The sequence below is a fragment of the Amphiura filiformis genome, chromosome 13, assembly GCF_039555335.1.
Source record: "Amphiura filiformis chromosome 13, Afil_fr2py, whole genome shotgun sequence".
In the NCBI taxonomy this organism is placed as follows: Eukaryota; Metazoa; Echinodermata; class Ophiuroidea; order Amphilepidida; family Amphiuridae; genus Amphiura; species Amphiura filiformis.
Window position 1 is genome coordinate 48,216,461 of NC_092640.1, and position 16,214 is coordinate 48,232,674.

Here is a 16,214-nt window from a genome sequence, read left to right on the forward strand (position 1 = left end):
TTCGTTAGGCAGTCGGAATTAATAGGTAAATTTTCTGGACATGTGACATCCATGGGCGCAGACATGTTAGCATTATGGAATGTGACCCCAAGCACAGCGGGTGGTCTACCAATGCATTTGAATAGGAAGAATTCCTCCTTTGATGCAAAATAAGTAACTTGTCGCAAGTTAATAATATTATGGTAAGAGTTTCCGTAGATAAATATTTTTTTCCGTAGGTAGATATTTTTTAATTATGTTTCGATGATATTGTGAAGAAATTAAGATTGCATGATATTTAATAAATTTGCAAGACACAAATTTCTATCGAAATTGCAGCCATGAATACTATTCTAATTCAAAATTACTAAGACTTGAATAGCGAGGTCACCGCCTGGGTTCAGAGATCAGGCTCGAGGTCACACTTACATTGATACCCATTGGTCACATGTCCAGAAAATTTTCCCGTGAAAATATACCCATTAATGTTGACTGTTATGGAGAGAGGTCAAAAGTCTGATTACATTTGTAAAAAAGTTGTTAAAACATCGGTCAAAGTTGATCTTCTTTTAAGGATTTACTATATAATTTTAAAATTTTAGTATTTTCTGAAGTACAATATTGACATTTTAAGGTGGTTGTTTCAAAATTATTTCATATCAATATAGAGTGAAGTATTCGCAACCTGCAACTTGTAAGTTCATTTTTTAAAGCAGTACCACACTTTGATCCTTTTTATTTGAAAATCCAGAAAGTCCTAATTTTTTTTGTGCCAAAAAGTATGAAGAAAAATAAAATAAAATTATATTAGCATCTTTCTTGTCACAGTGAACCCCATATTTTCTTTTTCTGAAAGCCATGTAGCTCAAAATAAATATGGATTCAGAATAAACCAAACTTGAAGTGTGAAGAAAGCATTTTCATGTTACGGCTCCTCCATTTTTGGGTGACCTACTTGTGACATGCGACCATATGACATCAGGCAGCTATTCCAGATAGGGCCTTCTGGTTGTAAACCCTCAAAAGATATATAAACCATACTGTGGATGCTTTCTGAACAATAAGGGAGCAAATCAAAAGTTAAATGATGTCCTATAAAGCTTTCATAAGAATAGGTGGCTGTTCATTTTCTCCCTCTAAAAAAAATAACGTAAGTTTGAAATGTTGAAATTTCCTACCCGAAAGATCAACTGTGACCCATATTTTAACTAATTTTATGTACAAACATAATCAGACTTTTTTTTTTTTTTTAAAAAAAAAACGACTTACAGGATGTTATTTAAATACTTGGTTTGTTCCCAAAACGACCCTAGGACCTATAGGGCAATCACACGCAATGCATCATGGGATTGCATGATTATCTGCCATTAGATTGCCTCACATCAGGAGTATTCCAGTTAAAACTACTGCCTTTCTCACAGTACCCCTGATTGGTTAATTACATGATAAAAGGCTTTAAAAAATAATGCTATGTCTCAATGCTGCCACACACATTTTTTTAGCGCGTCCATGACAGCTGAAACGGAAAATTCATTTTAATTTCTTTTCTTTTTTATAGTTTTTTGACATAAAAGTGTGAAATTCTGAGACATATATTGAAAATTTACTTGATTCAATACTCGCATTGTTTAATAGGTTTAAAACAATTGATATTTGTACTTCAAATGTGTAAATCAACCACAATTTTATGCTGTGTACTATGGAATCTTTCAAAAATGGCATCTTAATTCAAAATTAAGTTTGAAAAAGTCTTTAAAAAAAATCTTTCCGCATTCGTTTTTGAAACTGCCATGGGCTTTGAGACATAGCATTATTTTTTTAGCCTAACCATCTGAGTAACCAATCTAAATTGAGTTCTTGGCTATTTTAAGCTCAACCCCTACAGCCCCAACTGATTATTCTCACCATGTCTCTGATTGGCTCAATACATTATATAGCCCTCTTTGTAACCAATCAAGATAGTTCTTATAAAGGCCAGTAGTAGCCATGGGATTATTACAATGCTTATACATGATACAAAATATACAAAATGTTCCATGAATGCTATCTGCCTCTTCGATTTCTTCCTCGCATATCATTTGCATAATTTCCCATCATGCCATTGTTGCTAGGCTGACCTCTGGTCATTCCTCCTCTGTTTAGACCTCCTCTTGATGACTGTGAGAAGCCGGCCCCTCCTCCTCCTACTGGCGGGGTAGGTGGTCGTCCAGCTTGACCACTAAAATCACCTTGACCTGAACCGTTGTTGCCGGGGCGTTGTCCTGTGCAGAATAAAACAAAATAAATATTTGCAAATAATAATTATAATAAATATTTTCACTTCAAGAACACAATTCTTTACCCTCTCAGGAGTTTCTGTACCGATTAACCACTTTGACTGCACGCAATGATGTGTGACGCTATAAATTGGTCTACAGGGGTAAAACAAATAAGGGCTATACATATCTTTTTACATTTTTATATTTCGTAAAATATTTTTCGACTTATTTTAAAAAGTATTAGGGGGAACTTATAAACAGAGCAATGGCATGCATCGGCTAGCATCGAGCCTGATGAGCCTAGTTCAGATCGACTGGTTGGGTCTGCAAAAAATTTAAAATAGGTCCGGATCAGAAGCAATCATTCAAAATTGTTCGAGTCGAGTCGAACCAGGGTGATGTTCTTCAGGTTGAAATCATGCACTGCATTAACATTTCCTGAATACTCTCCGTACAACAAATGTACATGCACCTATAAATAAAGAATCAATACACATATGTACAAAATGCAGAGGCGGATTTAATTTTTGCAAAGTGGCATGCCCCTACCCCATTGAAAATTCCTGGATCCGCCACTGAAATGAGCCGCAATTTTACATAACTCACCTGAATTCCCTGTGTTACGATTTTCAGCTGAACTTTGACCTGGTCCTTGACCTGTTGGTGAGTTGCTTCTTTGATCTTGCTGTGCCTATTATATTGATAAATATGAATCACTTTTTAGTTTTGCCATTTTGAATGCAAAATTGACAAAAGCTGTTTTTACCAAGTGGCAGTAAATTCCCGAGAAATTAAGTCAATAAAAGTCGGATCTGAGTTTCCCGTATAATATATTTTCAGAAAACAAGGAAAAAAATGGGATCATCCCAGTTGAAATCCATCAAGCCACTATTACAATGTAGAAGACATGACCTTAACCTAGCTGCCACACATGCATGGAGTGTGAATATCAAGTCCACAGCTAGCCGCATTTGAAATTCACACTCCCTGTGTAGAAGATTAACCCTAACGCTCCTGAATACTACAAAATACTTGATATATGCGCTGTTCGTGCATGCATCCCACGTGGTGTGATGACGCACTCGCCCTAAGTGATATATAGGCACGGTTTCGCTGGCCAGCGAAGCCAAGACCCGTGGCAAGGTGTCGCCGACCGAGTGCTTGGCATGCGAGGGGTCTCGGGTTCGAATCCCACCCAAAGCAAACAACTTCTTTCCTTCTTTTCTCTCTTTATTCTTTCCTTCTTTCCCTTCCCATCGCCAAAAAGCCCCTAGGCGGTTAGGGTTAGGTTACCACTATCGAAACTCTGTATAGGCTTCCTTAACCCTAACGCTCCTGAATACTACAAAATACTACTTGATATATGCGCTGTTCGTGCATGCATCCCACATGGTGTGATGACGCAATCGCCCTAAGTGATATAGGCAGTTTCGCTGGCCAGCGAAGCCCAAGACCCGGGCAAAGTGTCTCCGACCGAGTGCTTGGCATGCGAGGGGTCTCGGGTTCAATCCCACCCAGAGCAAACAACTTCTTTCCTTCTTTTCTCTCTTTATTCTTTCCCTTCCCGTTGCCAAAAAGCCCCTAGGCGGTTAGGGTTAAGGTAATGTCTTCCATGTGTGGTATACAGATTTAAACTGGAATATGGCATATTCCATTTTTGAGGGGTCCAATTTGTGACATGCATTTGTCAGTTGAAATCAATAAATTTTGACCAAAAATGGCTGATTTTACATGATTTTGGCAAAACTTTTAGCAAAAAATCCTCCGAAAACGCAAAATCTGGGTCGATCGGGCCCATAAAAAGTTTGTTTGTTTTGTTTGTTGCCTAATAGTCCTTAAAGCACAGAATATTTGACTTACTATTTTTTGCTGTGCTATAAATTCTGGGTTAGGTTCACTCATATTGGGAAACTCTGAAAACACCATACAAAACCTGAAAAAACAAGGAAATCATGAAATAATGATAATTAAGCAATAGTATGTTTTTTTAACACTCTGGACTCGAGTCCAGTTAAGAGAGTAAATAATGATAATCATCAAGATCATCATTTTTTTCATCAGTCGATTCAATTTACTACCACTGGTGTAGGGACCGTGCGATCTGTTAAGTTATCCAGAGATAACCAACAAAGTGGGCAGAGCTCTTTTGGTTTTGTTTCTAATAAAAGCACGCCTTCCGTAAAGTCAGCACTTTGTGGCATGTATTACTCTAGCTAAAATGCAGTAATACTGATTTCACCATATGTTTTTATTAGCCCAATCGGCATTATAACCTCCAGTTTTTGTGAGCAATTTTAGGACGCTTTGAACTCGGACATATCAGGGAAATAAATTGCTGTGTGTGTAATTATTATTCATTCATTTATTAGTGTAATAATGTTATCATTATTAACAATACTCATATTTTTTTAATATTTTTATTTTAGTAAAACATTTTAAATAATATTTTGTATGCACCAAAACAATTTTCATGATAGATCCGAGGGCTAAGTGTCCAAAAACTGTCCCACAATGTATTGCAAATTCCAATGCCGATTTGGCTTATTAGGGTACATTTCAAACGTTGTTGGATGCAGGTGGGTGTGATAGAACTTTTACATGTATGTGAGAGTGACCTCCTCTTAAGTATCCAGGGGGCTGGTCAATTTCAATGCATGGTACTAATGTGTCCCATTTCATCCATGATTTTAGATACTATGTACATTGTGGCAATTTCAAAATAACTCATTTGGTGGAGACAATAAGACATTTAATTTTCAGACACAATCTGAAATCATCAACTGCATCCCAAAAGTTTATGACGAACTGTAAACAACACACCAACTTGGAAAAAAACTATGCCACGCAATGGAAAAAGTCGGTCACAAAGGTTGGAGCTTCTGCGAGGTATGCAGTCACCACTCGCACGTAGAGAGGCACATATACACATTTGTCCAATAATCTAAACAACAGTACACTTGAAACAAAATCATCAGGATCGATTCGGTTATAGTTCATAGAAAAGGTTCTTTTCCATCAGTTCCAAGTGTAATATGATAATCACACAGAAAATATTAATTCCTGAAAATTTTAATTCATATCAGAAATCTTGATCACTCTTTTGTGGTGTTTCTAGATGGCTTGGATAGTGATTAAGATTTCTTCTTGGAATTGAAATATTTCTGAGTGAGCAGGCCAACCATATTAATTTGGACTAGCCTTTCAACAAAGCTCTGCCTGGAGCACCATAGTGGGAGCGCCTCGCCGCTTCGCTGTTGCGATTTCGCCGCTCAGCTCATGGCTCGCCCCCTAGGATCGCAAGGTCTTTTACAAAGACTAAATTTGCTGATGCCCAGTGGCAGCAAATTTTGGGCAAAATTGCACCAAAAAGTTACAATTTTTGGAATTTTGGGTTTTACTGGGGGCATCAGTTTATTACTTAATTATCCAATTATTTCGGATTATTCGTTTTCAATTCTATCATTATTATTTGTTCATGTGCAAAGATTTTTGAATATATATGTTTTCATTCTTGAACCATATTTTGTACTTTGTTCTCAAGATTACACAAAATGACTTAAGCAATTATCGTAGTAGGGTGACAATATTATGCTAGAAAGGTCAACTTACTCTCCAACTTTGTGTAGCTTTCCTCCAGTCCCACTATATAACGTAAGGCACCCACGGAACAGAGTGGCATAACTGAAATGGAATCAAGTGGGGAAATCCATTAATAATTTTACAATAGCACATATATATTTTACAGAGCTCAATCCAATGGTGTACATGTATATTTCTCTATTATACAAAATTAATTTTGAATGTTTTACCCTGTAGTTGATAATTGCCTTGGATTTTCACTGAAAAGGCAAGGCAGCACGTCAGTTTGTAATATTTCAAGAGGGCATCATGGCAACTGTTGAAAGTTTGAGAAGGGCACCAAGGCAATTTCTCAAAAGTGAAGAAAATACACACAGTCTGATAGATGATTTTATAATGAAGGGGCAGGGCTGGGGCACCGACGGCAACTTCATTAGAGGGCACGGCAAGTGACTGCCTTGGATAAAGGACATAATATCATTTTGAGGGCATTACAGCAGTGGGGATAGGCACCCACAGCAAAATGCCATGGGTGCCATGGGTTAATTCGAGGGCTGAGCCAGTCTTATCAGATACATTACCCTTTAGTTAATCTAAAGATGTCTCCTGGCTGCATGACTTCACCTAGGACATCCCATACAGACATATTAATACAGCCAGTCTTATCGGATACATTACCCTTTAGTTAATCTAATGATATGTCTCCTGGCTGCATGGCTTCACCTAGGTCATCCCATACAGACATATTAATACAGCCAGTCTTATCGGATACATTACCCTTTAGTTTAATCTAATGATGTCTCCTGGCTGCATGACTTCACCTAGGTCATCCCATACAGACATATTAATACAGCCAGTCTTATCGGATACATTACCCTTTAGTTCATCTAATGATGTCTCCAGGCTGCATGACTTCACCTAGGTCATCCCATACAGACATATTAATACAGCCAGTCTTATCGGATACATTACCCTTTAGTTAATCTAATGATGTCTCCAGGCTGCATGACTTCACCTAGGTCATCCCATACAGACATATTAATACAGCCAGTCTTATCGGATACATTACCCTTAAGTTCATCTAATGATGTCTCCAGGCTGCATGACTTCACCTAGGTCATCCCATACAGACATATTAATACAGCCAGTCTTATCGGATACATTACCCTTTAGTTAATCTAATGATGTCTCCAGGCTGCATGACTTCACCTAGGTCATCCCATACAGACATATTAATACAGCCAGTCTTATCGGATACATTACCCTTTAGTTAATCTAATGATATGTCTCCTGGCTGCATGGCTTCACCTAGGTCATCCCATACAGACATATTAATACAGCCAGTCTTATCGGATACATTACCCTTTAGTTTAATCTAATGATGTCTCCTGGCTGCATGACTTCACCTAGGTCATCCCATACAGACATATTAATACAGCCAGTCTTATCGGATACATTACCCTTTAGTTCATCTAATGATGTCTCCAGGCTGCATGACTTCACCTAGGTCATCCCATACAGACATATTAATACAGCCAGTCTTATCGGATACATTACCCTTTAGTTAATCTAATGATGTCTCCAGGCTGCATGACTTCACCTAGGTCATCCCATACAGACATATTAATACAGCCAGTCTTATCGGATACATTACCCTTTAGTTAATCTAATGATATGTCTCCTGGCTGCATGGCTTCACCTAGGTCATCCCATACAGACATATTAATACAGCCAGTCTTATCGGATACATTACCCTTTAGTTTAATCTAATGATGTCTCCTGGCTGCATGACTTCACCTAGGTCATCCCATACAGACATATTAATACAGCCAGTCTTATCGGATACATTACCCTTTAGTTCATCTAATGATGTCTCCAGGCTGCATGACTTCACCTAGGTCATCCCATACAGACATATTAATACAGCCAGTCTTATCGGATACATTACCCTTTAGTTAATCTAATGATGTCTCCAGGCTGCATGACTTCACCTAGGTCATCCCATACAGACATATTAATACAGCCAGTCTTATCGGATACATTACCCTTTAGTTAATCTAATGATATGTCTCCTGGCTGCATGGCTTCACCTAGGTCATCCCATACAGACATATTAATACAGCCAGTCTTATCGGATACATTACCCTTTAGTTTAATCTAATGATGTCTCCTGGCTGCATGACTTCACCTAGGTCATCCCATACAGACATATTAATACAGCCAGTCTTATCGGATACATTACCCTTTAGTTCATCTAATGATGTCTCCAGGCTGCATGACTTCACCTAGGTCATCCCATACGGACATATTAATACAGCCAGTCTTATCGGATACATTACCCTTTAGTTAATCTAATGATATGTCTCCTGGCTGCATGGCTTCACCTATGTCATCCCATACAGACATATTAATACAGCCAGTCTTATCGGATACATTACCCTTTAGTTAATCTAATGATGTCTCCAGGCTGCATGACTTCACCTAGGTCATCCCATACAGACATATTAATACAGCCAGTCTTATCGGATACATTACCCTTTAGTTCATCTAATGATGTCTCCAGGCTGCATGACTTCACCTAGGTCATCCCATACAGACATTAATACAGCCAGTCTTATCGGATACATTACCCTTTAGTTAATCTAATGATGTCTCCAGGCTGCATGACTTCACCTAGGTCATCCCATACAGACATATTAATACAGCCAGTCTTATCGGATACATTACCCTTTAGTTAATCTAATGATGTCTCCACGCTGCATGACTTCACCTAGGTCATCCCATACAGACATATTAATACAGCCAGTCTTATCGGATACATTACCCTTTAGTTAATCTAATGATGTCTCCACGCTGCATGACTTCACCTAGGTCATCCCATACAGACATATTAATACAGCCAGTCTTATCGGATACATTACCCTTTAGTTAATCTAATGATGTCCCCTGGCTGCATGACTTCACCTAGGTCATTCCATACGGACATATTAATACAGCCAGTCTTATCGGATACATTACCCTTTAGTTAATCTAATGATGTCTCCAGGCTGCATGACTTCACCTAGGTCATCCCATACAGACATAATAATACAGCCAGTCTTATCGGATACATTACCCTTTGGTTAATCTAATGATGTCTCCACGCTGCATGACTTCACCTAGGTCATCCCATACAGACATATTAATACAGCCAGTCTTATCGGATACATTACCCTTTAGTTAATCTAATGATGTCTCCAGGCTGCATGACTTCACCTAGGTCATCCCATACGGACATATTAATACAGCCAGTCTTATCGGATACATTACCCTTTAGTTAATCTAATGATGTCTCCAGGCTGCATGACTTCACCTAGGTCATCCCATACAGACATATTAATACAGCCAGTCTTATCGGATACATTACCCTTTAGTTAATCTAATGATGTCTCCACGCTGCATGACTTCACCTAGGTCATCCCATACAGACATATTAATACAGCCAGTCTTATCGGATACATTACCCTTTAGTTAATCTAATGATGTCCCCAGGCTGCATGACTTCCCCTAGGTCATTCCATACGGACATATTAATACAGCCAGTCTTATCGGATACATTACCCTTTAGTTAATCTAATGATGTCTCCAGGCTGCATGACTTCACCTAGGTCATCCCATACAGACATAATAATACAGCCAGTCTTATCGGATACATTACCCTTTGGTTAATCTAATGATGTCTCCAGGCTGCATGACTTCCCCTAGGTCATCCCATACAGACATATTAATACAGCCAGTCTTATCGGATACATTACCCTTTAGTTAATCTAATGATGTCTCCAGGCTGCATGACTTCACCTAGGTCATCCCATACAGGGTCGCATGTCATAAGTTGGGTATGCAAAAAGGGTGGAGGGATTACACTTTTCTGAAAATTGTGATACAAATTTGATTAGCTTTCCGTAACCCCATATCCTACAGCAGTGGTTCATACCTCTTTTTAAGCCTAATTTTATACTCTTTCAATCTACTGAAGCATACAATTATACATCATTCAGTAAAAAAATCACATCAGTTGAAATGAAAAATGCCAGGGGTGGAGGAGCAGGCGGATGTGGAGCAGGCGGATGCGGGAGTGTGCAATAGGGCCTATGTGAAAATTCACATACATGTCAGCATGTCAAAACTACCGGTTACTTTTTCAAATCTAGTGAGGGTATGATGTGTTGACAGCTTTGAATGTTGAATTTGTATAACTGAAACAATTACTGACTATTTAAGGTGGTACTGCGCCCCCTGATAAATTTTGTTACTAATTTTGCATTTTCTCAAAAAGTAACTACATTTTGTGTACACACTGACCAGTAACAAAAGTTATGTATATTATTAAGGAATCCAATGTACTTCACCGAAATTTCAGTGATTCAAGATAAGGGGTTCATTATATAACAAATGAGGTACATTCTAGCAGTACCTCTTTTCTTATCATAAATAAAGTACCGCTTATCTTGAGTCACTGAAATTCCAGTGTAGTAACTTGATTCCTTACCCCTATAATATAAATAACTTTTTTTACCAATGTAATATTATTTTTTGAGAAAAAATGCAAAAATAGTCACAAATTTATCAAGGGGTGTAGTACCACCTTAAAGGGTTATATGTTCCATTTTTTTCACTTTTAATGAAATCCTAGTTGAATTTCAGTATTTTTAGCAACATGCTAATGTACATTTCTCTTCTTGATATTCATTTCCTCAATAATAGAATAACTGTCTCGCTAATTACTCGTAAAAAGGTCATTGACCTTCACAATGTAATTAACATACATGCAATTATTTGAAATAGTTCATTTGAAGCATTAATGTATTGAGAACATATCCTCCAAATCTGATGACATTCTTGCATAAAATAAAAAATTTACAGTCATTTTTGTAATTTAGGTCCAATTTGAGAAAAACGCATTTGAAAATTGAGATTTACATAGACGCCTGTGTATTAATTAATTAGTAATTAAGCATTATCTCAAAAATTAAGCATGTGATAAGGTTTAAAATGGTGTTAATTATTAGAGGTTGCCAATATGTACAACATATCAAAAAATACATTTTTTGTCATTTTTGACCATGTAATGGAAATTGTACCCAACTTATGACATGCGACCACAGACATATTAATACAGCCAGTCTTACTGCAAGGTGGATATACTAATATACCTTGGGATGTAAATGGCGAGTATAATTTAGAATGCCTAGTTGAGATGGATTTCACAAATAAATATAAAATAGTTACCAAAATCACAAACGTTAAGCTTACGGAAAACTACCCAATATGGTGGTATAGGTGACAAGAAATACAATTTTTTTCAACATTGCTGTAGTATGGTTGTGGTAACATGTTACCTGTGGCTTAATTAAGTTTCAGTGAAATAATGTCGCAAAGTTAAAAATACAAAATATAGCTCAACATTGAAAATAGAAGCATTTTTACCAGTTCCTTTTTTGATAGTTGTGGAGCACCAAGTTCATGAAGTCATAAAAGAAATCAGGAACCACTTATTCCCATTTTACATATCAACTTTATTTCCCTAACGTGTTAGCAACACATATCCAAAATTTTAACGAAATCCGTTGATAGTAAGCCTTCCAAAATGAAGTGAATTTAAATCATCAGTGATGTACCACCTTTTGGCTTCTACTTTTAAAAGCATGTAAGCTACGTTGATACCGATGCCACCAATAAAACGAGAAGATTTGCCCTTCATTTTGCATACCACTTTTGTCCAATTTTTTTTGTAATTTCTTCACAAAATGCAAAAAAATGCAAAAAAAAAATCAATGGGTGTAGTACCCCCTTAAGACAATATTTAAATAATATTTTTGATAATTATTATTTTAAAATCATTCCCAAAGTCCACATAATTATGTAGGATTCTAACCAAATTAACCTCATATTTGGCCATTTTAGCCCCAAAAGTGCCAATTTGTGTGCGCTTCACGCACATAATTTTTTATTCCACTTTTATTCTATATTTCATCATTTTAGCTTCAAATATGGCACAATTTTTTGTGCGCTTCACGCTCATTTTTATACATTAAACTGGTTGCCAAAAGGGCTGGATTCACTATACTTTAAGAATTTGTTTCCAACCCCAATCCCCCACCCAAATTTTAAAAAGAAATCTACGCCACTGCCCAATATTATCATTTCGATGTTACTAATGGGTCATTTGAACCGCTTTAATTAGGCCAAATAAAAAAATTAATTCGTTTTGCGTCCACCTCCCTCCTCACTTTCTTGGATCAGTCCATATTTTTTTTATTTTTCAATTTTCATATTAAATTGTAAGTTTTTAATACTTTAGTATAATGCTAATGCTGATAAACAAGTTTATTAGTCAGCATGATTCACTTGCAAGTCTTTTTGTGGAACTCTAAGGGGTCTAACCCCTCATAATCTTAAAATAAAAAGGGCCTCATCGTTTCCCTGGCAGATGCTGAAAGCTGATAGCAATGTCAATTTTACGTGAAAACTGCTGTATTTTGTCAATTTAGGAAAAAAAAAAAAAAAAAAAAACCTCCCTCCCTCCTCACTTTCCAAAAAGGTGTGGACGTGAAACGAATTTTTAATTTTATGTGGCCTTATATCTCTTGTTTTAGATCAAATGTTTTGAAAAATAATTGAATTCTGTTATCCTTGCTTAAAAAGCTAGCACTAAAAATGGGTTATATGACCCGTCATGTACCAGTCACCGAGATAGCTATCATTTATTAATGATATTACTTTCAAGCCCGGCCTCGGTCTTGGTCTCGGACCTGCCGGTCTCGGTCTTGGTCTCGGACCAGCTGGTCTCGGTCTTGGTCTCGGTCTCGGACTGCCTGGTCTCGGTCTCGGTCTTGGTCTCGGCTATGCCGGTCTCGACTACAACACTGGCCTCCTGCATGACTTCACCTAGGTCATCCCATACTGACATATTAAATTAATACAGCCAGTCTTATCGGATACATTACCCTTTAGTTAATCTAATGATGTCTCCTGGCTGCATGACTTCACCTAGGTCATCCCATACGGACATATTAATACAGCCAGTCTTATCGGATACATTACCCTTTAGTTAATCTAATGATGTCTCCAGGCTGCATGACTTCACCTAGGTCATCCCATACAGACATATTTAATATACAGCCAGTCTTATCGGATACATTACCCTTTAGTTAATCTAATGATATCTCCAGGCTGCATGACTTCACCTAGGTCATCCCATACGGACATGTTAATACAGCCAGTCTTATCGGAAACCTTGACAGAGCGCACTTGGTGACCATCTTTTGTTTTTGATGGATTTCCTGCAAATGTAAACAATGTTTAAATTTACTCTATACACCACATTTATATGGTACCGGTAAGAGAAAACCTGGAAGGCAAAGAACATCCTAATTGTCTTATGGCTTGTCAAAACTGTTGGGGGATTTTGACAAGTTTTTACTGCCAGATGCCATGACCACCTTGGCTTCAGATCGTAGTGGGTCTTGGAGAAACTTTGTAGTCGCCTGCTTTGCAATGAAATGAATTAAAGTTACTGCTTTAAACTACTGAAGGCAAAAAAGATCATCTCTGGAATATGCACATAGAGAATTCTTCATGTGGGCTGTGTATGTACAATTCCGAGATGGCTGACAATGTTTGATTATACATGTAGGATCTCAACTTAAAGATTGCGGGAAATTGAATGAAATGACTGTGCTACATGTATAGCGCATGGTGGTATACAAACAATTTGTAGCCTGCTTCCCAATATAGACTGAAAATGCACCCCAAATCTGCTGCACATCTACTACATGGATGCAACGGCCAACGCCTATGTTCCAGTTTGGCCAAGAAATACTTCCGGTGGGTTCAGTTTGTATTTAAAGGTAGGACGTATGACCGTTCCAGGATTTGAAAATGACCCCTATTTCACGGGGAATCGAGGACATTTGCAGCAATTTTACCCCCTATTTTGCGTGAAATCAAGGAAAATTTGCCCTCAAATACCTCCCCTATTTTTATCATTTTGAGGACGATTTTCATTTCACCCCTTATCACGAGGAATCGAGGACATTTTTCAAATAAATACCCCTATTTTTACCATTTAAGGACGCTTTTGAATTTTTACCCCTATTTCACGGGAAATGAGGACAATAACGAAAACTGTAGCGGTAAAACACGGACGAAAGTCCTAGAAATATACCCTATTTTTCATTTCAATTCAAGGACAATTTTGCTCCAAAACACCCCTTATTTGGACAATCGCGAACAAATTTGTCCTCGAAAATTCCGCGGATATTTCTTGAAAAGTACCCCTAATTGGAACCATCATGCGTACACATTGTCAGTGAAGACTGAACCCACCGGGGAAATACTTAATTTGATTAGGCCCTTCGCACTTGATTATTAGTTTCCTGTTAAAGATTTTGAAAAAGGGATGATGAGGTGACTTTTTTTATTAATTATCTTTTATTTTCTTTATTTAGTTTGAAATATTACAAGGAACTATTGACTCGTTTTGACTAGAGCGGGCATTTAATTATTTCACAACAATATTTGATTTTGTGAAGGTGGGGTTGTACTCTTTGTTCATTCATCATTATTGATATTATTAAAGTCAGAATGACAAGTAGAAGTATAGTTGAAAGTTATTTTAAAGGAGAAAATTAGAAATAAAAATAAAATAATTATTTTGAGATTTTCAATTTTGGACGCGGGGGGTAAACAGGTAACTAATAACCAAGTCCAAAGGACCTTACACAGTGCAGTGTCATGCATAGTCAATTTTTCGACAGCTTCAGATCAGACTCTAGCCTCTAGAATGCGCACCTAGGTTTCATTATCATTGAGGTATAGGACTTTTTATTTTTTTGGAGGAGAGCAGATAGGGCAACTACTTGATTATATTTCTACATGTTCATACTACATACTCTGAAAATTTTAGAAAATTCATTTGCGAGTCCGTTTTTTTTTAAATCACATTTTGTTCCTAAATGGGGTTATAAGCGCCCTCAATGGACACTCTCTCCATAGGGCTACATGTAAAGACCAGTTATAGACAAATGGCCCTAAAATAAAACGGACTCGTGCGAATTTCCTCAAATTTTGCATATGATGTAGATTTATTAACATCTGGAATGTAATGCAAGTGATGCCGTTGCTGCTCTCCTAAATTCATTTTTAAAATGTCCGCCCCAGACCAAGGTGTGCGAAGCAATCGATGAGCAAATTTGAAACTAAAATGAAGAAATTAAACTCAAGCAAGTCCTGCCTCATGCCATCTTGTTGATACATACCTACATCTAACACAACAAATCTCATGTTGAGATTTTTCAGTCCTGGTCGCAGATCCTTCACATGAGTCATCTTATCATGCTTTTGTTCATTGGACATTTTTCTTTTGGAGTTCTTTGGTTTTACGAAGTGTTTTATAGTAGATATACTACATGTATAGTTTGAGTATAGCGCACAATTCAAATTTCAAGTACCGGTACATAAAGTAAGACTTTGAAATTTCAAATAGGCTAATGTTTGCTTTTTTTGAAACGGCTTTCTTGGTAAATTAGGTCATGATTCTGGCTTTCTTTCTACAAAGTAAGTAGCTACAATGTAGAAATGAAGGAAAACTGTAAACTTCTGTATATCCCCTTCTAACGGAGTATGGTCATCAGAATCAGGTCGTACAAAAGTAATGCGACTTCCAAGTACATGAGTTCAACCAAGCCTAAGATCAGCAATTTTGCAAAGCCCAATCATGCCAATTCAATTGCCAACCAAAATGAACGACTGACTACAGTCTGTAGTACAGATGCAGGTATGAGGTAGTCTAGAAATTAAACTTATCATTTATGTCACCTGCACTGCATTCTACTAGGTCTGCTACTAGCAGTGCATGATTGTGTTAAAGCCCAATTGATGAATAATTTTAGTAATGTTCTGAGCTTAAAATTGCAAGCTTTTTTCACAAATCTATGAACATCATCCAAGTCAAAGAAGCATGGAAGGTCGAATCATGTTTTTGTTCCCTGCTCATCGTTCATCAATCAGCTGTTGCAGAGTTGCCAGTTATATGACAGATTTAGGGAGTGTCCATTTAAAGTAAGAGGCTGTTCAATAATTCGAGCCCGTAGAGTTCACCTAGTACGATGTCCTCATTCACAAACTGATAATTTTGAGCCATACAAGTTTACGTGGTGAACTAGAGTTCCCCTGGAGGGAGGTAGAATTAGGGTGGGGGGGGGGATTTATTGGCGAACCGACGAAGGGGAAGCAATTTTTCGCAAATTGAGGGGATGAGCGATTTTTGGCACAATGGGGCGCCCCGGGTGGGGCGCCTTTTATGAAATAAAATGCGCTAAAAAGGCCGCAAGGTAGGCCTACAGAAGAAACGCTTAA

The 16,214-nt window shown here is 37.5% G+C and overlaps 1 protein-coding gene across 4 annotated transcripts; it reads right to left on the minus strand.

Annotated features, from left to right (window-relative positions):
• Window positions 1-1,236: 1,236 nt before the first annotated feature.
• Window positions 1,237-15,859, minus strand: LOC140168465 (SOSS complex subunit B1-like). Of its 4 annotated transcripts, XM_072191861.1 has the most exons (6): window positions 15,116-15,859; window positions 13,000-13,138; window positions 5,847-5,918; window positions 4,098-4,170; window positions 2,844-2,928; window positions 1,237-2,240 (listed from the first exon to the last, which is right to left on the minus strand). In XM_072191861.1, exons 1-6 carry the CDS (start codon window positions 15,210-15,212, stop codon window positions 2,023-2,025), a joined length of 684 nt encoding a protein of 227 aa, XP_072047962.1. In that variant the 5' UTR covers window positions 15,213-15,859; the 3' UTR covers window positions 1,237-2,022. The 4 variants fall into 4 exon arrangements, with proteins under 4 accessions (XP_072047962.1, XP_072047965.1, XP_072047963.1 ...); XM_072191864.1 differs by lacking the exons at window positions 13,000-13,138; window positions 15,116-15,859 and adding an exon at window positions 12,803-12,882; XM_072191862.1 differs by lacking the exons at window positions 13,000-13,138; window positions 15,116-15,859 and adding an exon at window positions 6,789-6,871.
• Between the last annotated feature and the right edge of the window lie 355 nt (window positions 15,860-16,214).